Source organism: Delphinus delphis, chromosome 12, assembly GCF_949987515.2.
Source record: "Delphinus delphis chromosome 12, mDelDel1.2, whole genome shotgun sequence".
Taxonomy (NCBI): Eukaryota; Metazoa; Chordata; class Mammalia; order Artiodactyla; family Delphinidae; genus Delphinus; species Delphinus delphis.
In genome coordinates this window covers 75366533-75390503 of record NC_082694.2, presented here as the reverse complement: position 1 = coordinate 75390503, position 23971 = coordinate 75366533, and the positions used below count along the sequence as shown (strand labels likewise).

At 36.1% G+C, this 23971-nt stretch overlaps 1 protein-coding gene across 1 annotated transcript in view; it reads right to left on the bottom strand.

Annotated features, from left to right (window-relative positions):
- Positions 1–23971, bottom strand: part of WDR35 (WD repeat domain 35) — a 59610-nt gene that overhangs the window by 19977 nt on the left and 15662 nt on the right. The window contains exons 8-16 of the mRNA XM_060027059.1: positions 23790–23935; positions 20472–20597; positions 17385–17570; positions 14329–14389; positions 8126–8270; positions 5365–5434; positions 4288–4341; positions 2286–2395; positions 1599–1809 (exon numbers count right to left, since the gene is read on the bottom strand). Coding sequence (XP_059883042.1) covers positions 1599–1809; positions 2286–2395; positions 4288–4341; positions 5365–5434; positions 8126–8270; positions 14329–14389; positions 17385–17570; positions 20472–20597; positions 23790–23935 — 1109 coding nt within the window. The remainder of the gene's footprint in view (positions 1–1598; positions 1810–2285; positions 2396–4287; positions 4342–5364; positions 5435–8125; positions 8271–14328; positions 14390–17384; positions 17571–20471; positions 20598–23789; positions 23936–23971) is intronic.

The window sequence follows — 23971 nt, the reverse complement described above, 5'->3', positions numbered from 1 at the left end:
CACAGGCAGGGTCCTCATGAATGAAAAGAACAGCACACCATGGTTTGTAAAGAAATCCAGTCAATAGTAATGTTATACAAAATTCACCTGCCTCTAAATCTAATAGAAATTGAAGTACTTGCCAAGCCAGACAACAAACTCCAAAAATAAATAAATAAAAGGTTGTTCTTTTAAAACTACTTAAGAAACACTTTCCACCAGGCAAAGATTTCCCTTGGTGCTAGACTGACCATGTGTGACCATTATGCGAGGCATAATCCTCTCACTTCTCCAGGCATATGATTTTGGAATTAATACAAGTAGGGCCAAGGATGGAAAAAGGACCCTAACACTCAAAACGTATTTTACTTCCATCCTCAAGTTTATCCCATGGTTACCTGTCAAATTTCCACACTTGTTTTGTACCAAGGGTCAAATTTTCTTTGAACCCTTGAAAGAAGTCCATGCTTATATAGGTCAAATGCAGCAGCCCTGAATGCCCTTCCTTTGAGCCATTACTCAGGGCCTGAAAATTACAAAGATCCTTAAGACTCCTAAAAGCTTTAACAAAGACTTTGAGAACAATTTACATCAGGTCATTGACCAACCCAAAGATCCTGAGTAGGGCTCAAACGGGGAAATGTAAAAATAATTTAGGGTATTAAAGATGTTTAGTTTACCACTAAATAATTACAGAAGATCTTCAGTAGCTCAGGGGACCCAGCACGTAATTTCTTCCCAAGAAGGAAACTACAGGTCCAAACAAACATCAATTAATGACATAAAGCACTTATCAAGTCATCTCTTATTATTTCCACTAGTGGAGTATAACAGGAGTATTGAAAATTCCAAATTGAAAATCCACTGATAATTCGAAAATTGTTTAAAAGATTTATCTTCTTAATGATGTTTTGATTAGGCTACCACTCAAATTATTTTGAATTCCCAAACACAACAGCTAACAGTTGATACACAGCAGACTGACAGGAAAATTCTGAGCCTAAAAATTAGCTGATGTGAGCCACAAGTAGAAAATAAAAATATAACTTTAAAATCAGTGAGAAAGCAGCTTTCTGACAGCCCAGAGAGAGCAGATTATTAATCACAGTCCACATTTGCCTGTTCGTAAGATTATCAGGATGATAAAGAACATGGATTACTAGGTGACAAAGTTCATGTAAATATACATAAGACAAAGGTAAGCACAGAATAAGCACAGAACAGGCAAAAGAGAATGAAAGGGCGAGGCAATTCCAAAACCACATTTTTTTGGCTGGTGGTTTTAAGCAATTTTGGTAATAAGACTACTTTATTTGTTTTAAACTTTGACAAGGAAAGAAATAAAGACTATATAGTTAGTGAGCATGGTTCCATCTTTTAAAAAGAATAGATAAATGCTTAGAAAGTGCCTTTCAGTGAAAGTGGAGAATATTTAAAGGATAAATATTAATCCCACTTAAGACCAAATATTTTTAAATTCCACAGAAATGTTTCTATTTATTTTCAGAATTCATGCAGCCAACACCAACAAACTTCTTGAAAAAACAAAGGGGAAATGTCCAGGTTTTGGTATTTGGCTCATTATTTATGTACTGTTAATGCTTATTTCTTGTTTTTACCTCAGGATCCAAGTTTCTGAAAACATACATTCTTGTCTTCTCCATCATTGCAAACAAATCAGGATTATCTTTGGCCCACTTCATATCCCAGACATCTTTTCGCTCCAATTTTAACAACTCGCCAATAACTTGCTGTCCTGTGCTGTCTGTTACCCGAGCATCCAAGTCAAAGAAGGTCAGAACTCCTGAGATGTCTATGATAGCAAGACGACTACAAATAATGAAATTGGAGAAGGGGAAAAAAAACTGTAAAAGTACTATCTGCGTTCATGAACATAATTACTTATCACCATTCTTCAAAATAAGTTCATCAGAACCCGGGAATGAGGTAGAAATGGCTTTAAATAAATAACTGGCTTTAAACTAACATTTACAAATTTGATAGAAGACATGGGCTGCTTTCCATTTTGCTTCCTTGTGAAAAAAGTATCCAAAGGATGAAAGCAACTGGTATGCAAATAATTTTTTTTACACTAGAGTTTCTATATTTTGCCCAATGAGAGAAAACATCTAGACACAGTATAGTAAATATAATATTTAAATACAAATATACTATAGTAAAACCACACTGAACTGTAAGACAAGTTTAAAACAAACACAAGTCTTTGCATTTATTACATAAATACAACAATCCCAATGGATGACTTCTAAGTCTAACATGTACGCGAGGAAAGTTTTCAGACTTACCTGGAGTTGCAATTCAAGGATAACTGGTAGGCTCGACAATCAAGGGAGTATTTTTGAATCAAACCAACATTAGGAAGACTGTATCTCTGAATGGTGCCAGATTCACGACTCTACAGAAAGTATTTTTGATTACTAAAGCATATTTACCATAACAATATTAAATCACAACTACAGGTCTCTCTATATGTTCATACATTTGTTTCAAAACCAAGGTGATGGTGTCATAGTGAATTCTCAGTCCTGATCCTGATGGTGTTCTGAGTACAAATTTACCTCATAATTTAATTAAAACCTTTTTAAAGTGGCTGAAGGTGATCGAATTTTTTTTCATGTAATATTCAAGAGAGAAGTCAGAAACCTAGCTCTTTAATAATACATAAAGTCTTACATCACAAGGAAGATGTATCTAGGGTTATTTACAGTTGTCTAGGTTAACATTCGGGGTACATTAAAGGCTAAAATATAAAGCACTTATTGAACTAAATTTCGTATACGTGAAAAATCAATATAAGATCACCATAGGAAACAGTTGTTACTGAAAGTCTATGTTTTTATCCTATAGCCATCTATGTGATACCAGTTTGTGGCAAAGGGAGATGATCAGAAAGCAGTGATACAATGAGTATTAGTTTAAATGTGCTTAAAAATAAAACAGAATATAAGTTTCTATGCAACTCTGTGCAAGCCTTAAGGCTGACAGATCAACAGTTAGAGCAACAGACAGGAGAGAGCTGTGATTTTCAAACCCTGCTGTGCCTGCGGCCACAGCCACGGGGAAAAAAGCAGAAGGCTGCACTCAGCCCATCACTCCCTGTCCCGTTTCTAATGGCAGCAGCTCTGCCCTCCCAGCATGCTTCTCCACAGAGGCCTATCAGAAAGGCTGGGGAGGGCAAGAGAGTGGTGAGGAGGGCAGATATTTTTTAATGTACAAAAAGGAGGTATAGACTTTAAAAGATTATACTGAAGTACACAATAAGATTTTGTTTTTGAAAAAGTGGGTCCTGTGGCTTTAAAAGTTTGAAAAAGGCAAGGTTCTAAAAGCTGTTTATATTTCAACAGTGGAAAGTTTTAAACGCAGAAGATACCTTTTCCATTAAAATTTTTGGCTGATATTAAAACTATTTGAGTGTAGAGGTAGACTCTCATTTAGGAATTAAGTCAATTTTTGTGACTGATCTGACTTGCATGTTTTTTTTATTTTTCCTGCAAATGTCAGAAACACAACTAACACAACCAAAAACCTGCTGTATAGCAAAGAATCTAAAAAGAAAACCTGACCTGACTGTAAGACAAACTGCCTTAAAACATATACCAAATTTATTTGGTGAGGAAAAATGAATACTATGTTCTTAAGATTTTTTTCCCCCATAAACTTAGCTAATGTCTAAAGAATGTAACTAGAACTGGAAATATACACACGCAAGGATCTATTTACATAATTCGAACTTAATGACTCTACCAGCATTATTATATTAAACTTATTTCTAAAATTAATATTTTCAAATGTCAGAGCTCAAGAAAAGGCACAACAACATTGATACATTGATTTTATTTGAAAAATTCAGCAAAATTTTGCCACAGGCTTCTTTATTTTACTGGCTACCAAGCACACTACCTCTTCATTCTAATTCTTATGGAAGTAGCTGAGCCGAAGCACTTTCTCCAATATGAAAAAGCAGTCCACACAGAGGAGGAAACTTTCCAAGACCTGCTACCACCGTCCATCTGCTCCACATCTGCCAACCTTTATTGGGCTCGTTCAACCCAGCCTCAAACTCTCCCCAGCTGGCCATGATTCTACCGCTTTCACAAAGTTATTTTTGGCAAATGATTAACAATTTGTGAGGCAATCTTTAAAACTTTCTTATTTCTTTTGTTGGACCTAGTAAAACTTGAGGTGCCCACAAGATGATATTCAAATCCAAAACATGTTGCTTTATTCTATTTTTAACAAGTTAAACGATTATTATTCATAGAATAAGTTTTTCTTTTAACAACTTACCACAATCAATGTCTTATCAGATGCAGTTATGGCACAAATTGGATCCCTTGTGCCCTAAAATAAATCAGCATTACTCTTTAACAAATATTCATTGACTGGCTAATCTGGTACAAGGTAGTATACAATTCACTAAGAAGAATACCGTAACTCTATATTTATTAACTTAACCAGCATTTACTTACTGAGCACCTACTATATGCCAGACATTGAACTAAGCACTGGAGATACTCGGATAAAATCTTTGCCCTCGGGGATTACTCAGAAGTCTACTGGGAAAGGCAGTGGAACCAACACCTAATGACAGCACAGTATGATCACAGTAGAGGTAAACCACAGGAGTTATAAGTGCACAGAGGGAAGAGCATAAACTTATACCAAAATGGGAAGAGAGACAAAAACTTGAGCTTAGCTGTAGAAGATGAACATTCAGCAAAAGGACCCGCGTGTGCCAAAATAGAGAAGGGGACAAACGGCACGGCACCGCTACAACCTGGATGGATTATGTTTTTAAGCCAGTCTCAAAAGCTGACATGCTATTACATGCTGTATGAGTCCATTCGTAAAACATTCTCAGAGTGACAAAACTATAGAGATGGAAACAGATGAGTGATTGCCAGAGGACAAGGATGGGGGTGGAGAGTGGGTGTGAAAATGAAGAAGTAGCACGAGGCAATTCCTTTATGGTGATGAAGTTACATAAAACTACATGTAAACACTAGTGAAAACTGAATAGGAATTGGGTCGTAGTCTAGTTCACAGCATCATTACCAATGTCAATTCCCTGATTTTGATATTACACTATAGTTATGTAAGATGTCACCATTGAGGGAAGCTGGGTAAAGAGGCTCTATGTGCTATTTTTGCAACTTCCTGTGGGCCTATGATCATGTCAAAATAAACTTTTTTTCAAAATCAAAAGAAGAAAAAACAAATCTAGAAAAATTTGAATTAGAATAGAAATTTTTAAAAGAATTACTAGAATAAAATGCTATTCGTTGGAAACAAATTATTTTCAGTTCTCAAAATAAAATTACAGTATTTCCAAATCTATGGATATTAACATTTGCTGGCACTTACTTGAATGGCTTTGCTATAATCAAGCACACCATCCGCTGATCCAGAAGGAGTATCATCAACATGATAAATTCTGAAAAAAAAAATTTAATTTCAATGATAGTATAAGTAAGGTTTATACTATTTCATGATCTCTAGAACAATTAAAGGATTGGATGACACCAATGAATACTGTTATTTAATATTACTGTCCTGATTATTTTAAAGAGTTCTTGACACAGCTCAATCTTACAAAGGCAGAAACTACCTACCATGTGTTTACTAGGTATGCAAGTGCCGTGCTCCTGAGAGCTATGCCAAAAATATATTTGGACACTGAATCATATATTTCCAGTGAATTTCGGTAAAAGCCCCAAGAGATATCTTCCCTTACTCCCCCAATGAACATTTGTCAGGAACAACTTCTAAAGCATCAAGTTTCTCTGTTGTTTCTCCCTAATTTCCCTTCTAACGATATGCTTAATAAAGGTAAAACGTAAGTGCATTTGGGAAGCTCTAATTAATGGAATTCTTGTTCTGAAGTAAAGAACCCTCCCCTATGCCTATTGTGTTATGAAGATGCACCACTTCTGGTGTACCATCTCTCGGATACCTTTACTGTAACACTTATTCACACCACAGTATTGCTGCTAGTTTCCTTGTCTCTCCCACTAGACGGTGATTTTCCTAGAAGCAAAGACTACATCTCCAGTGCCTGCCACACGTTGTCAGGCGCTCTATAATGTCTGCTGAAGAAAACATTGAAATGAACGGAGGTGAACAGAGAAGACACATCATTGAGTAGCTATGAGGCCCTGGGCAAGTTATTTAACTTCTCTGAGCCTCAATTTCTTCATCTGTAAAAGAAGGCTAACAATTCCCCCTTTGCAGGATTTTTGAGAGGCATAAATAAAACGATGCTGGTAAAGCACACGTGCACAGAGCCTGATACATAAAAGGAGTTCAAGACACTGCAGCTGCAATATAATCACAGGAAAATTAAGCCATTTTCCATCTTTAAAATATCATGAAAGTTTATCATTGTTAAATTAAAGTCGTATTTGTACTTTCACCAATATAATAAGGAGATCAAATGTTAAATAAATTTTAAAGAAATGTATTAAAAACAGAAAGGTATACTAATTTAGAGGTACCATGTTTCTGCTTTCTAATACATTTTTATTAAGTACATACAGTCAATATTTCTACTTAGTTATCACAAAATATAAGTCAAAGGTTAGAATAGGAGGTCTCTCAAGAGATCATCTGACCCAAATCCCTTTCTTAAAACAAGTAGGGTACTACAAGAAAGGCCAATCTGAGGAAAGTGGCTCAGAGCCAGATAAACCTGGCATTGTGTGCCATCTCCTCTTATCAGCTGGGAACCTCTGGCAAATAATTTACGCTGTGTGTCTCAGTTTCCTCTCTGTGAAACAGGAATAATACGAGTACTGACTAGACTTCCCAGTGTCTGGCACACAAGAAGTAGTACTCCATCGATGCTGGTTCCTATCAGCATCACCAACGGTATTTTACAGATGACGAGACTGAAGTTCAGAGAGAACTGGCCCAAAGTCATTAAAACTAGGAAGTATACCCCAGACAGAAATATAAGGAAATGATGCCTTCTTTATTTAAACAGAAGCCAGAATCTCTTTAGCTGGTTCACAAAGCACAGTCACTCCATGGAGAGGCTAGACTATTCTGCTCCAACCTTGTCCTAAGAGCCACCTTCTCCCCACAGACTGCAGGTCTCTTGTTACTAGTGCTAGTAACAAAGAGGCCAAAGATTCTTCCCACTGGGTCTTTCAGAACTACAGAGAATACAAGATATAGTATTTTTCCACTTCTTTTTTTTCCTGCTTCCACATGAATTCAGGTATCCACAATACTTTTACTGGGGTTATATCACCTACCTTAGTACACGAGTGAGTCTTAAAGGGAAGGGAAGATTGCATTAAGATCTCAAGTATGTGTGAAGGAAAATGGTTTGAAAAAAGCAACCTGAGATTTCTGACATGACTTCCCCGCTGCCCACCACCACCAACACAGGCCTGTGCCCTCATTAACAATCATTAGGTTAAAATTACTCAACCAAATGCTTTGCTTAAAGCCTTAGGATAACAACAAAAGGGCAGCAAACGTGGAATATCACTAACAGAGACAATATAACTTACAAAACACAGTAAATGCACTGCTATACTTATTGGAAAGAATCCCTCCATCCTGGCTCCTAATTTCTCCACATGGTAGAGTCATCTTTACCCCCAGTTATCAGAAATAGTTCCAACCCCAAAACCCCTGGAATCCAGGGCAAGAGAAAGAAGGCAAGTGACCAGTTCTCCCCACCTAGAGACCTCCTCCATATCTGTGTCTACGGACCTGCCTCTCCTGTGATGATTATGATACTAGAATCACCCCACCGTCCTGGAAAGACCTCTACCTCTAACCTATAGGAATGAAGTTTTGGTTAGACAATCATATGTCAGTGTAGCATTATAACTCTAATACGGAGAGAGTAGATAAGTGAGAATAGCCATCCCTTATAAAAACACAGGTTTCCAGTCTTTAACGCTAAAGGCTTTTCTTTTGTTACACCATGCTACTTCTCTTTTATTTTGATAAATTTAAACACATAAATCTGAAAGATATTCAAATTAATGGAAAATTATTTCTAGTAATCAAAACAATTCACAGTTCTCAAGCATGACAATTTGTAAATAGCTATGTCCGATTTAAATGTGATATGGTTGAGCTACTAAAAAATGTTCATCAAAAGTTATACCTTTCTCTCCCTTCTTTTCGAGACCGGGTGATCTGATTAATTTCCAATGCTGTGAGCTTCTTTGCCACACGATACTGCCAGGTATAAAATGCTTCTTTTGAAGCTGCTATCACATGGGTTTTGGTCATTGTAACAAACAATGGTACTATTAAAAAGAACATTAAGGCAATTAGGTTACAATTAGAATCGCAAAATGTGCTGCAAAAGACTTCAGTGATCACTGAGTCCAACCTCGCATCTTATAGACAGTATACCCTAAAAACAGTCTGAGAACTCAGAAGAGTCAAAAGTTTGTAGGACCATACAGAAATATCAACTCAAAATGAGTCAGACATAAGTATAGAACTCTTAGAAGAAAACTTATGTGTAAATCTATGGGACATTGGGTTAGGCAATGATTTCTTAAATATGACACCAAAACCACAAGCAAGAAAAGAAAAAGTAGGGCTTCCCTGGTGGCGCAGTGGTCGAGAGTCCGCCTGCCGATGCAGGGGACACGGGTTCGTGCCCCGGTCCGAGAAGATCCCACATGCCACGGAGCGGCTGGGCCCGTGGGCCATGGCCGCTGAGCCTGTGCGTCCAGAGCCTGTGCTCCGCAATGGAAGAGGCCACAACAGTGAGAGGCCATGTACCGCAAAAAAAAAAAAAAAGAAAAGAAAAGAAAAGAAAAAGTAGATAAACTGGACTTCATCAAAATTAAAAATGTTTGTGCTTCAAAGGACACCAGCAAAAAAACAATCCACAAATGGAAGAAAATATTTGAAAATCATATACATGATAGGGAATTACATCTAAAATGTATAAAGAACTCTTGTAACTCAATAATAAAAAGACAAATAGCACAATTTAAAATTGGGCAAAGCATCTGAGCAGACATTTTTCCAATGAAGATACACAAATGGCTACTAAGCAAATGAAAAGATGCTCAACATTATTAGCCACCAGGCAAAGCAAAATCACAATGAGATAACATTTCACACCTACTAGCATGGCTAGAATCAAGAAGTCAGACAATAATGAGTATTTGCAAAAAATGTGGAGAAATGGTAGGAATGTAAGTGGTGCATCCACTTTGAAAAATAGCTCGGTAGTTCTTCAACATGTTAAATGTATCAGTAGAATTACCACATGCCCTAGCAATTCCACGCCTAGGTATATATCCAAGAGAAATGAGAACATATGTCTACACAAAAACTCATACACAGGGGTCTCCCTGGTGGCGCAGTGGTTGGGAGTCCGCCTGCTGATGCAGGGGACACGGGTTCGTGCCCTGGACCAGGAGGATCCCACGTGCCGCGGAGCGGCGGGGCCCGTGAGCCATGGCCGCTGAGCCTGCGCGTCCGGAGCCTGTGCTCCGCAACCGGAGAGGCAGCGGCAGTGAGAGGCCCGCGTACAGCAAAAACAAACAAACAAACAAAAAAACTCATACACAAATATTAATAACAGCATTCATAACAGTCAAAAAAATAGAAACAGCCCAAATGTCCAAATGGATAAATAAAATCCCACTCCTTCCTCCCATCCCCACTACCATTACTGCTTGGTTCAGGCCTTTATCCTTCCCTCTGATCTCATATGTGTTATATTTCCTCATTAATTTAGTAAATGAAATTCTCCAAATTTAGGAATATAGTCTCTTAAACATTTTTTTCATCTGTTCCATTTCTTAGAGAATATTTAATTAAATTCCTACTGTGTACCCTTTGATGAAGTAGTCTCATCAAATCCATCTTACAGATACAGAGGATTAAAGATGTAAAATAACTTGCCCAAGGTCACAAACAAACAATACAAAATTAAACACACACATTCACAAAAATATAGAAAAACAAAAAACTCTTTCATAAAAGATCATTTTAGTAGCTAATTTCTAAATTCACAATTAAAATGGTACAAAACATATTGCTCTATTCAAAACTACTGTACAAAGTAATCATTAATACAGTCAGAATAAAGGAACAGTGTTAATAACAGCTACCGTTTATGGAGTTCTTGCCACAGCCCAAATAAAGGACATTTAGGGCAGTAAGAGACTTAGGAACTAAACAAAGAATTAGAAACTAGATTGATGGTATAGTGTTAACTGAACAGATTAACAAGTCGAGATTCAAACGCAAGAATTTTTATATGCTAAATAAATAGCTCAGTATAGTTGAATCATATTAAAAAGTTGTTTTTAATTACAGTTGTCAAGATTTCTCTATTCAAAATGTGTCCCACTACCAAACTCTAGAGGGAGTGAGAAGCCTTCCTGTAGGGAACAGCTGGTTGGAAGGCAGTCCTGAGAATGGTGGCAGAGCCCGATTCAGGGGCAGCCCTGAGTGGGACAAATGAGCAGGCCAGGCCTAGGCTTTGCTGAGCTTTTGCTGATCCCATCTGCACTAAATCGTAAGACATTTGCTAAATGTTCAGTAAATTCTACCACAGGTAGTCTGATGCCGGTAACTATTATGCCTTTAGTGTGATGTGAAGTAAGTTCACAAACCTTAACTGCTTTCTAATAAAATAGTTTTTCCTAAGCATATAAAAGCATTTTTCTAACCAATGTTTAGCTACAATTTTAAATTATACTCATGTTTCCTTTTTTTTGATACATCCTAAATAATCACAAGTTTATTATCAGCCTAATTAATTCAAAATTAAAAAGTGGTTCATAGCAAGTCAGACTTCTTGGATTTATATCACAGGCACTTGCTAACTCCGTGGCCTTAGATAAATTAAGTATTCTCTCTGAACCTCTGTTTGCTTACTGTAAATTGAAGATAATAATAATATTACCAACCTTACAGAGCTACTTTAAGGATTAAGAGAGATAACAAATATAAACCATAGTACAGTGCCTGGCATAGAATAAATGCTTAATAATAATAATTTTAAATGCCAATATTTATTGAATTTTAAAAATTATATGTCAGGCATTTTTATATAATTATATAGTTATGATATATAATATTAATACATAATTAATGTATTACATACATAACTCACACCTACCTTTTAAGGCAGGCACTATTATTACCCCCATTTAGCAGATGAAGAAACTGAAGGATGGAATGGTTAAATAACTCACTGAAGTTGCACAGCTAGAAAGCGGTAGAAGCTGGGACACAAACACAGTCAATCTGGTTCCAGAATCTGTGCTCTTAACCACTATGGCAGACTGCTTCTCATTAAGGGTTAATAACTGTTAGGTGAGGTTGCTATTATTTTTTGCTTTTTATAATAAAACGATATATAAATTCACTAGTCAATACAAAAAACAAATACAATATATATGAAACATGTTCTTTTGAATCATCATGGCAGTAATTTTGGCAAATTCACTTGGGCAGATAATCCTATCCAAATAAATTATGCTAGATCATCATTTATTATCTATCCCATCCAGGTGGTTTAGTTCTTAGTTTGCTAGAACTAAGCCTCTAGGAAAAAGTTAGAAGACCAAATTTTAACAGACTGAATATTTTAGGGAAAAAATATAACCAGGAAAAAAGCAGTCCATGTCCTTCTCAACTATTCAGTATCCAGAAAGAAAAAAACTGAAATATCTAGAAAGATCATTGGGAAAAAATTGTAAAGAAAGTAATTATGCTTCCATTAATTGAAATTTGTAACACTAATAGGTAACAGTTACTAGCTAAGCAAGGATGTAAAATAATTTAGGACAGTCTAGGAATTCACATATAAGTAAAACCTGAACCTGCTTGTAATAGTTTAATGCTGAGGCCTGAAATAAATGTCTACATCTGTAATGTTCCCCCACTTTTCTACCTATTTCTCAGCCCTTTAAAGAGCTGCTAAACTGAAATTGCACTGAACTGTTTTCATCAAATCACCTCTCTCTGGCCTATATAGAAGACTTAGTGCAAATGCTACCGGCCACCATTAGAAAGCTCCTACGTGCTCCCCACAAGATGGCTGCAGCACAGGCACCTGGTACTTTTCAGGCACTTTTCATGCCTTCATTCCTCTGCAAATGCTGTTTCCTCTCCTTATAAGTGTTACCTGAAGAAATACTTATCCTTCAGAACTCAGCTCAAATGAAACCTTCTCTAAGTAGAAAAAATGTCCCTGACATCCTTATGCACCGATATCTACTTATCTAGCACCTAGCACCAAAACCTAGCACACAGCAGGGGAGCAAATGTCATTGTTCAATAGACTAACTATATTTTAATTATCTGTTTAGACATTCTACAGGAAATGTCAGAGTTAATTTCTTATCACTCCCAGTACCCAGTACAGTACCTGAAACAGTATATACTCATTGATGGTTTGCTAAATAAATAGATTTTATTTTAAATATTTTCATACATTCAATAAACATTTGTTATGGGGCAAGCACAGCGTTAGGCAGTGGGGATACAGAAATGAATAAACATGGTTAGATCTTTAAGAAGCTCAAAATCTTGGAGGGAAGGTAGATAAGAAAATCAATAATCACAGTGCAGAGTAAGTACTTTGGATAGAAGCACACCAAAGGTATACTGAGGGCTCAAAGGAAGAGGCCCCAAAAATGGTACCTAACTCTTACACGTACAGAACAACAGAGCCCCACGAACTAAACTTCTGTAATAATACATAATGTTCTTTTTAAAAGTTTCTCTAGAGATTTTCAGGAAGAGCAGATGACAAATCACATTTCCTAGAACAATATCAGTTATACACTTTTTTTGCTTTAGCCTCCAGTCCTCATGAAAATTTGGCATAGAAACTTAAAAAAGGAATTTCACAGGATATGTGTGAAGCAAAAATGTTGAATTTTCGGCTGAGTTTACCGCAGACCAGTGAAAGAACTGTTTGGTAAAATTTCAGCCAGTGAGACCACAAAAAAAAAAGTTTCAAGACTCAAAAATACAAATAATCATGCCCTCAAGCATTTGCCATTTTATGAAGGTAAAGGATTTACATCTGGCTTTATGAAAACATAGACTGCATGTGATTAAAATACTTTGAGGCTAACCCTATCATCATTATGATATTACGTTAAAACTTTTGATATTAAAAGAAAAAGCATATAATCTGAAGACTGACAGAATTCATCCCTTAGATTTAAGACTATTCTATTTCCAATAAAAAGAAGATATTCATGTGGTAAGTATAATAATTTTAAGCTAAGGAATATTAACATTAACAAAGAACACTAACATTTATGTACATATATAAATATATTGCGAGAAACATATAAACATACCTAACACTGAACATAAGACAAGAAGTTGAAAAGTTTCAATGTTTAAAAGTGAGTTACCAAGACCCTAAACATACAGTTTAAAATCTTTGAGGCCAGTAAGTATTCTTCACATTTGCTCGTATCACCCAAATACCTTAGCAAAATACTTAGAAGGCACACTTTAACATTTAGTTGTTAAGGCCGAATGTGAAATCTAAAAACAAAAAAGACTAGTCCTCAGATTCAGAAGATAATTCAATGGGTTTTCAATTTTTGAAACCTACTATTTTTTCTAACGCCATATCCAATAAACTAATATACATTTTAAAAGAAAATCATTATTTTGGAAGTTATAGTGAAATTGGCAACAAAATATTTGGTAACAATTTTTGACAAAATACTAAGAATAAGATTTGGAATTTTTTATGGTTACTTTCATAGCTATTGGATAGAGGGAAGGGTAAATCTAAAGAAACAAATGTCTTCTGAAAACAAAAAAGTCAGGAATTTTTTTAAGTTGTCCCTATTAATAAACTAATTTCATCAGAAAAATCTGGACAGGGCAAACTCACTTTAACAAGCAGCTAAAGTGTTTTTTATGGAAGAGAGGTACTTGGCAGTTTATTAATAATAAAAGTGGTTTCATGGCAGAATTCTTTCTATAATCCTCAGTGTATTACATACTAATCATTACACTGGATACCAATTCTCATACAATTGTATTTCCCATTTAAAGCAAATGATGGCAGTACAGCAGGCGTGAGATTCTTGTGAATTTTAGACAGAGTGAACTTAAAAGTTATTGTATGAAGCAGGATCCTTCTGAGAGTGAAATGGGGCATTACTAGTAATTTTACCATGACAACAGGCATAGACTGGTACTGAACCTGAACCTGGCAAACCAGGAAGTACGTTCATCCTTGTTTTAGAGAATACCGTTCTAATTAATAATAATACCATTGTTACATTTTAAAATTAGTTTACAAATAAGACTTGATTAAAGAGGGAGTAAATATTAACATTTCCTTACCAAGATCAATGTATTTGGGATCCAGAGGTGTGCCAATAGAATTACAAAGAACTAGCACAAACTGTGAACAAATAAAACAGAAAGTATCAAAACTCCTGCTTATGTGTTGTAAAAGAAATAATGCTTAACATACCATGCTTATCTCTTTTTCAAGTATCACTAACATGGAAAGCATTGATAAAATTAAATACAAAGAACAGCAAAGATAATCTACAGCACAAAAGTAAAGAAATATGCACTAAAATTAAACTAAGGCTGATTTCTCAATATAGTGGAACACTGGTTTTTAAGAGACCATTTAAGAAACACAAGTACACTGGCTACTTCTCATTTTTATACTTCTAAAATTCCTGGTCAGCTATAACCTCAAAACTCATTTTTATCCTATAACCAGCTATGTAAGAGCTAACAATTTGTTACCGTTGCACCAAATGTTTCCATCTCGTTCTCCTCCTTTGAAGCAATATATAAATGACATGAGAAATTCAGAAAAATTCAGTTAATTCAGAAAAAAACATAACCCAACCCAATGAAAATAACTTAAAATGCCCAGTGGTTAACACATACACAATTATCAATGATTAATATTAGGAAAAATAATCGAACATAATGCACACTTTACATCAGATTATTCTAATGGTAATTTTTTTGCTGTTAGTCACCTTCTCTATATCTAGTACTAAGAATAATATTTTACATAGATGTTTTCTTGATTAGAATAATAATTTCAAATAACCAATTCTCAACGTACTATTTACACAGACTTCTTTTCTCAGTATCTCAAGTAAAACTTGTTTAATTTCATAAACGTAAACTAAATGATAAAAAAATACAGTAAAATATCATAATTTACTCTTCCACTACTTAAAACAAGCTTATTTACTGCCACAAAATATAAATGTTTTACATACTTATTATTCACATGCTCATAGCTTAAAGAATCAAATGAGACATCTTACTAAAAATAGAAGTCCCCCAACTTCCCATTTCTTGCTCCCTAGAGTAATTACTTTCAGCTCCTGTAATTCATTCTTTTGCTATTTACCTCCACAAATGTAAGTAACATGTTTACAATGCTACTTCTTGTTCTATTTTGTTTCAATTCAGGACATCATGTAACCATTACTTTCACCCCTCCTTCCCAGCCTCCCATTACACAGGAGCACACTCCCATCACTTCATCTTTCCACTACAGTCTTGTTAAATCAGAATTTAAGTTTTAAAATGTTATTATAGTTCAATTTTTAAACAATTTTTTTAAAAATCTAGTGAATACATCATTTTGACTCTAAATGCTATTCAGTGAAGCTGAGGCAAGTATAACATGATTTGTTTTCCTTCCAAGCATGTTTTAAAGCTTTCCCTGGCGTGGATAATTGCCTTTATTTTTTTCTCTTTGCTTAGTTTTCTCTGTGTTTATTACTAACTCAAGTCCCCAGTTGTCTCCCAGTTATCTATGTGTCCCTCAGGAGGTCAACCACATTAACTATTCTACTAATTTCATCTTGAATTTCTTTTGGAGCCACTGGGCTGCTCTCATTCGATGACTCACTCCCTAGGCGTGTGCACAACTGCCAGCTGGTACCACTCCACGCCACTGTTGTCAGGTTACCTGGTTTCTTCCTCTTTCTTAGTTTATTCTTCGTTTTGGTAAACCATATCCCATAACCTCCTAAGTTAAGAAAGCTCGGAAGGTAAATTTTTGGTGATCTCGTACATCTAAAAATGTCTTATTCTACCCTCATATTTAATGAGTAGTTTGCTTAAGGTATGGAATTCAAGGTGGGAAATCATTTTCCCTCAGAATTTTGAAAGCAATTCTCCAAAGTATTGAGGTTGACAAGTCAAATGCCATTATCATACCTGATCCCATGAAATCTGTTCTGGAACCAAGTGGGAAATGAAGACTGCGGTAACATTAATCTAACTGCCCTGTTTTCAGCAAGAGTTCCACCACCCTTCCCTGTGCTTGGTGCCCTTCAGTGCAGGGACTCCGTATCCTCTCTGGAGGGTAAACCAGTCTCCCTCGTGGTTAGAAGGGCAGCTGCCCACAGGCTCAGTAGTGGGAGGGGATCTAGAAATCTGCTCCTTTATATGACCCTTTTTCTTTTTCCCAAAGTATTCTCCTGCCTGCATAATCTCTGGTACTTCCAAATCCCTTTTCTGTTCAATTCTTTCTCCTACCAGGTACCACCACCAAGTCCTGTGTTTCTGGGATTCTGTGATGTAAACTCGTTGCTTCTTTCTTTCTCCACTGATGGCTGAGGGTTCCATTTTCTTGGGTCTGCTAAGGTAATTACCACTAACCTCCTTACTCTCTAAACTCCAAAATTATGTTGCTTTTTCCTCTCCCTTTCTGATCCCTATGGGCTTATAGCTTTTTAAAAAATACCTTTCCTGTTGTTTCAGTCAGTTTCAGGAGAGAACAGAGCCAAATGTGGCTGCTCAATGGCCACCTTAAACTAAAAATTCTATACTTTTTAACGGGATGAAATAATTTATAACACAGCCAAAGACATTGGTAGTCCTTTCTTGAAAAATTTGCATACTTCTGCAAATATTTAAATTGTTAGCAGACTTTTTTAAAGGGCATTATTTATTTATTGTATGTTATGAGACACTGTCTTTTAAAGTAATATAAGTCCACATAAAAGTACATTTCTGAATGTCAAAGCTACCCAAATTGTTATAAATGGCCATTGTTACATAATTTCTTGAGCATTTGTACTAGACACCTGGTTATTCATTTCTACTTATGGAATTTTAAATTGGAAAAGAATTGTGGTATTTTAAATATATTTCAGAGACAAAAAGCTTCAGTACAGGTCAATATAAACTGCCAATGGCTTAACTAATTGGAGAAAAAAATCAGGGGACACAGAACCAATGGAGTCATATAACTTTCCAAACAGAGGTCTAGACAGACATGGCCAATAGACCCAATACTTTGCTGTACCTGCCAGTACAGAGGCCATGCTTGAGAAGACAGAGAACTATAGCCCAATTCTGCCAAGTAGTTAACCCTTCTAAGTTTTAAGATATCAAGGAACACCTACCTGAGGATGATTTTCATCAGCTTTTGTAGCCAAAATGCAGAAATCTCCACAAGTAGTAATAGAAATGAGACTCTTCACATACTTAACATATTTCTCGTTGTTTTTTGTATCCCAAAATATAACACAGTATTCTGGACGATCAGGTCTGGTATAAGCATAAACTACAGTGTTTGAGCAATAACCCCACTAGGAAGAAAGGAAGAAGGAAAGGGAGGGAACAGAAGGAGGGAGGGAAGAGAGAGACAGGAAGGAAGGAAGCAAGGAAGGAAGGGAGGGAGGGAGGAAGTAAGTTAGGAAGGAAGGAAGGAAGGGAGAAAGGAAGAAAGGAAGGGAGAACGAACGAACGAACGAACGAAAGAAAGAAAGAAAGAAAGAAAGAAAGGAAGGAAGGAAGGAAGGAAGGAAGGAAGGAAGAGAGAGAGAAAGAAAGAGAGAAAGAAAAAGCAAGCAATTAACGTTGGGAAAGTCATATTATTATATTTTTATATTTTTCCTCTAGAAATACTGCAGATACGTGGTTTATCGGTGCTGACAAAATAAATTCTTTAGAAATGGAAGAGAGAAGGACTGAATATTCAGCTTAATCTCTTTTCTCACCAAAATAACAAATCTAAAAGTAATAAAGACAGTTAAAAAAACTGTACCACAAAAATAAATTTGGTTTAACTTCCCTTATTTTAGTTTGTAAGATTTAAGCTTCAGTGGTGAAAATTTCAGATTTTTCAATAGTCAATAACAGTTGCTTGGGGGACAACAGCAAGAGAGATCCCTGCCAAAGTTCAATTCTGAGTCCTGAAGCCAAAATTCAGAAATAGCGGCTTTGCCTTTTTTCTCCCATCCACGTTTTTTTATATTTGTTTTTATCAGAGTAACATATGCACATAGTTTATAGTCAAATAATTCTACATGGCTTATTTAACACAAAAACAAAATGCAGGAGCCCCCTGCCTAATTTCCTCCTTGGGGTAGCCATTTACAACTATTTTAGCTGTAACTGTTTTGGTATTGATTTCCATATCACATGTGGATTGATTACAGAACTTAGAGCTTTCCCTCTCCCAACAAATTTATACGTAATTTTGAATAAATCAATATTCAGTGTCTACATTATTAACACTGTGTTTACTCTTCTTTTTTGCGGGGGGCAGGGGCCGTGCTGTGGGGCATGTGAGATCCCAGTTCCCCGACCAGGGATCGAACCCACGCCCTGCCACAGTGGAAGCAGAGTCCCAACCATTGGACCACCAGGGAAGTCTCCAGTGTTTACTATTCAAAGTAATATGGTGATTACTTTCTAAAATAAACTTTTTAACTCTAAAATAATTTTAGATTTATACAAAAGTTGCAAAACTAATACAGTGTACCCTAACCCTTTACTCATTTTCCCCTGTTGTTAACATCTTACATTACCACAGTACATTTGTCACAACTAAGAAACCAACACTGATACATTACTATTAACAGAACTCCAAACTCAATTTGGACTTCATTCGCTTTTCCCTAATGTCCTTTTTCTAATCCAGAATCCCCTTTGGAACACATTATTATATTTAGTCGTCACGTCTCCTTAGGCTCCTCTGGGCTATGATGGTTTCTCAGTCTCTCCAGGTTTTTGATGATATTGACAGTGTTGAGGAGTCCTGGTCAGGTAGTATGTAGAATGTGCCTCAATTCATGTTAGTCTGATGTTTTTCTCAGGCTTAGACTGGGGTTACCAGTTTTTAGGAAGATCACCCCACAGGTGAAGACCTCTTCTCATCACATCACATCAGGGGGTAGTGATAGCCATGTGACGTCACTGATGATGCTAACCTCGATCGCCTGGACAAGGTGGTGTTCTCCAGGTTTCTCCACTGTAAAGTCACTTTCTTTTTTCCCCCTTTTTTTCCATACTCCACTCTTTGGAAGTAAGTCACTAAATGCAGCTCACACTCAAGTTGGGGGAACGAGGTAGGGGACTTTGCTCCACCTGCTGGCAGGGTGGTGTCTAGTAAATTAGAATACTTCTGTAAGGAAGATTTGTTTCTTCTCCCCCATTTGTTTATTTAAACAATTTATTGATATCAGTTTGTACTCATGGACATTTGTTGTATAATTTGGGTTACAATCCAATGTTACATCATTTATTTTGTTGCTCCAATTGTTCCAGGCTTGGCCACCGTGAGCTCTTTCAGGCTGGCTCCCTTGTCCCTTTGGCGTACCCCATCCTTTTGTTTTTTGAGCACTTCCTTACTTTCTGGCACTATAAGATGCTCCAGGCTTATCTTGCATTTTCCCTGCCCTAGTCCTAGAATCAGTCATTTCTCCAAGGTGCTTGACCTTTAAAAATTAGATACATAAGTCTTCTCACAACAACTATCCTTAGTAGTTTACCAGCTCAGTCTCATACTTCACAGCTTGTTATGGGTCAAATGCTAAATTTAAGGCAAAATATTGATTAGTCATTATGCTGCTTAGTCTCATTTTCCCCTTCTGATCCATTCTCCGCCATTCTCTGGCCTGCTCCGTGCCCTGGAGGCTGACTTCTATGAAATCCATTACCAGGACTACCTTGCCTTCTGCTTTCCAGTTGGGCTTGGCCAACAGAAGGCACCAGCAGGCGGTGAGATGGGCTGAATTATTTACTCCCCAAGGCTGTCTCTGCCCAGCCAGCTAGCAGTGGCTGTGCCCCTATGGAGTAGACCCTCTTGCGTAGCCACAGAGCTGGTGGGTTCCAGGAACAATACTTCCTTCTCTTGCTCACTGTTGCTAGTCTCTGGGTGCTTGCTTTGTCATCCCTTTCTGGTCCCCTTAACTCTGCTCATCCCTCTGTAATAAACCCTTCATCAATCTCTCTTCAATTACTCCTTTCTGCCATCTGTTTCCTGCTGAGACCCTGACACTGTTGGAGTAATTTTACTAATTAAATATAGTATTCCAGGAACATTTACCAGTTCTAAGGCCTTCACACTGAAAAAAGCCTCCTTTCAACTGGTTTATAAAACAATGTGGCTATGAATATATGCAAGAAACACACATTATACTTTCAGCTATAACAAAATTATATCATAAAAAACATTTTTTTTTACATTTGCTCTTAATACTCACCTTATAATCGGGTCGAATATTTGCAAAATATATAAAAGAATCAACAGCTAGTGCAATTTTCAGTCCACCTCCTTCCCAAGATAGTGCAGACATCTGCTTTCCAGGAATCTTCAAAGTACCCAGATGCTGAAAAAAGTAATTATATTTAACCTAAAGTATCACAATTAAATAAAATACCACCAATCACTTCACAGAGATCAAAAGTGGTACAAAAATTATTTTATGAAAGGTTGCTACAAACTTCAAATCATTTCCCTTCAATTTTTATAATGTAAAGCAAACATATGAGAGGAGAAATTTACAAACTATAGCCAAAGAATTCAATATCAAATTTCATCAAATCTAAGATGCCAGAGATTTAAATACGCATCTTTATTTTTATGTACAACTTAGGAAAGAAAAACACACTGCTAGCTAAAAATAGGACAACTTTGATTTTAAGATGCATCCCAATTTAGAGTTGTAAAGAATTGTGCTTCTTAGAATCAATGAAATATTGGAGTAATAAACTCAATCCTTAAAGTCTTTCCTCTCGTTCAGGCCCCATCCCACCCCCAACAGCCAACCAGATGCCAAGCATTTTGCTTTCACTCCTTTCTATCCTCCACTACAACTGCCTTCTTTCTTGACTGAACTATGGTGACAGCCTCCTAACTGCAATTTTTCCCTTTTGTCTCTTTTCTCATTCCTGCCCTTCCAATTCAATCTCCACTCTACTGCCATGATTATCATTCTAGAAGACATATCTAATCATGTCCTACTCTGCTTTTAAAAAATGCTTAATAATTTTTAAAAATCAATAGCTCCCCACCAGTACATTCTCTAGGATAGTATACAGTGACTTTCCCCACTTGCCCAAAACTCTGTGGCTCAACACCTTACGAGTTAGCTGGAATTACTGTGCTCTCCTCATGAGGGAATTACTGTGCCTCCATTCCTTGGGCCCATATAATATCTCTTCTGCCTGAAATCCTCCTTTCCTTTTCCCCAAGACTCCCTCATCCTACTACTCCTTGTCCTGCAGGAGTATTCCTATTCATCCGTCAAGGAACAACTTAAATATTACTTCCTGCCTTCTTCCCTGCCTCTACGGTTCCGGAGAATTTAGACCATGAGCTACTTGAGAGCACTAACTTTATCATATTCACATTTATTACCCTATCCCTTAATAGATTCCTTGGTAAACAAGTACTCAAAAAAATATCAAGTAAATAAATGTATCATGCCTTCAAGTGAATTTCTTCATATACTAACAGTATATTTAATGGCTAAATTAGCAAATGAATAAATGAATACAAAGACTTTTTTAATGTGGACAAAGAAAGAAAACATTTTTAATCTATGTTTTATTTGACAAAACAGTATAATCCCAAGAATTTTAATAAATTATACTGGTATCCCTCGTTCTTAAGCAGTTATGCTCTAAAATCAAATTTAATATATTAAACTCCACTTTGCCAGGGAAACCAATGGGGAAAAAAAAAGTTGTAACCTAGGAGGGTCCACTCTATCTGTCCTGCTGCCTGTACAAAACCAGAAGGAAAAAGCAGGGTCTCACAACATCACTCTTGGTACTGACAACCCATACTAGGAGGAGAATAAGGCCATCTTCTAACTCTGAGAAACACGCCAGGCGGTGGCAGCAGCGGGGAAAGAACACTGTAGACATGTCCCCAGAGTTATCTCCTTTGATTTTTACAACAGTGCCATGAGATGTTACCTTTATTTCAGGAAATACGTTAACCGAGTCTCAGAGGTTAAATAACTTCTCTAAGTGAAACCACACTGTAGAAACGGAATTCAAAGCCAAAGTCAGGTCAGCCAGACTACAAACCCCATGCTCTGTCATCCCCTCCCATGGCTAAGACCACACTGAGAAAACTAGAAGATCCCAGCCCTCAGAACCAAAAGTAAATTCTTCCCTGAGGTTTTCCTTAAGTTTCAATCTTTAGTTAATTTCTTCCCAAGTTCTTTCTAATAACATAGATCCAAAAATAAATACCCCACATATTCACTCATTCAAAAAATACTATGACTAAATACCCTGAGGACCTATGCTAGATACCTTTGATTACAACTATACCAAAAACCACTTACAGTTTTCAATTTAACACATAACAGTTGATTTGCAAGATAAAGCAAATAGGCCTTTGAATGCATGTTTTTATACTTGGAGAAGACTGAACTAACAAAAATAAGCTGATAAGATAATATAATGATAAATAAGCCAATGGCAACAAACAAAAATAACGAATAAAGAACATGAATTTAAAAGAAAGCTATAAACATTGAGATAACTAGAATTCAAATTTTTAATTATTTAGGAATCTTGAGAACTATACTTTTTGTTTTTTCTTAGCTTTTACATCTACCAGAAATATTATTAGTTGACAAAGTACAGAGACTACATACTCTCCAGAGCACATTCTGCTGGGTAACTTTCAGAATCAGCTGACACCATTACTTACCCTAACAGAATTTATTAAAATATATTAAAAAGTATTAACATAGTGAAACTGGTATAGGTTTTTGTGTAGCCAAAAATAAATATTATTGAAGTCTAAGGTGAATTTATAAAAACCAACAGGATACTCAAAAGAGACTGAATATAGTCTAAAGTAAGAAAATAAAATAGGTAAAAATTATTAAGCTTAGTTACTAATAAGTTCTCATTTTCTAAATTTTTAAAATGCACAACATGTTAATTCTCCTATTTTATATTTTCCACTGCTGTTTCAAGAAAATTCTCTTCAAAAATTAAATTTATTAATAATACTATTGAGAAGGATACCATATGTTATTTATGAAAAAATGTTTATATTTTAATGTAGCATCACCTAAGATTAATTATAAAGAGATTTTCTTAAAATAATCTATTATTCCACAACAAATTGAAACAATTAGAAGTTTGGGAAAAGGATAGACAGCACATTTAATTTATCATATTAAACCCCCCCCCAGATTAATCTGAAACAGCTAAATTACACTAAAAACAACTCAAAAATCAGCTGTAAAGAGATGCATATTCAGATCACAGAGAAAATACTCTCAATAACTACTCCCTAATGATTTCTTATATGAAACATCTGGTTTTCTAAATGTAAAGATTATAAAATAAATTCCACGATAAAATGAAGGCTTATAACATAAGGATATTATTCAAAGACATACACCTGATAGTTCATCATTTTTACTTAAAATGTCCGTTTTAAAAAATGTGACAGGTTTATACCCGCTTCCTCCATTCTTCTTTCCCCTACCTTATTCACTGCGTATTTAAATGGAAAGAAAGAAAGACAAAACCTTGAATACATTTACCTCACCAAATGGAGTGTAAAACTGCACAGTGTTTACATCTTTGTCCTGGGTGATGGCCTTCTGGGAGCCTGCCACAGCTAACACGCTGCCAGTGTGGTTCCACTGGATACTTACTACATACATGCCACTATCAATTAAAACAGGATCTAGTCAACAAAAAGAAAGCAACTGTGGTAAAATAT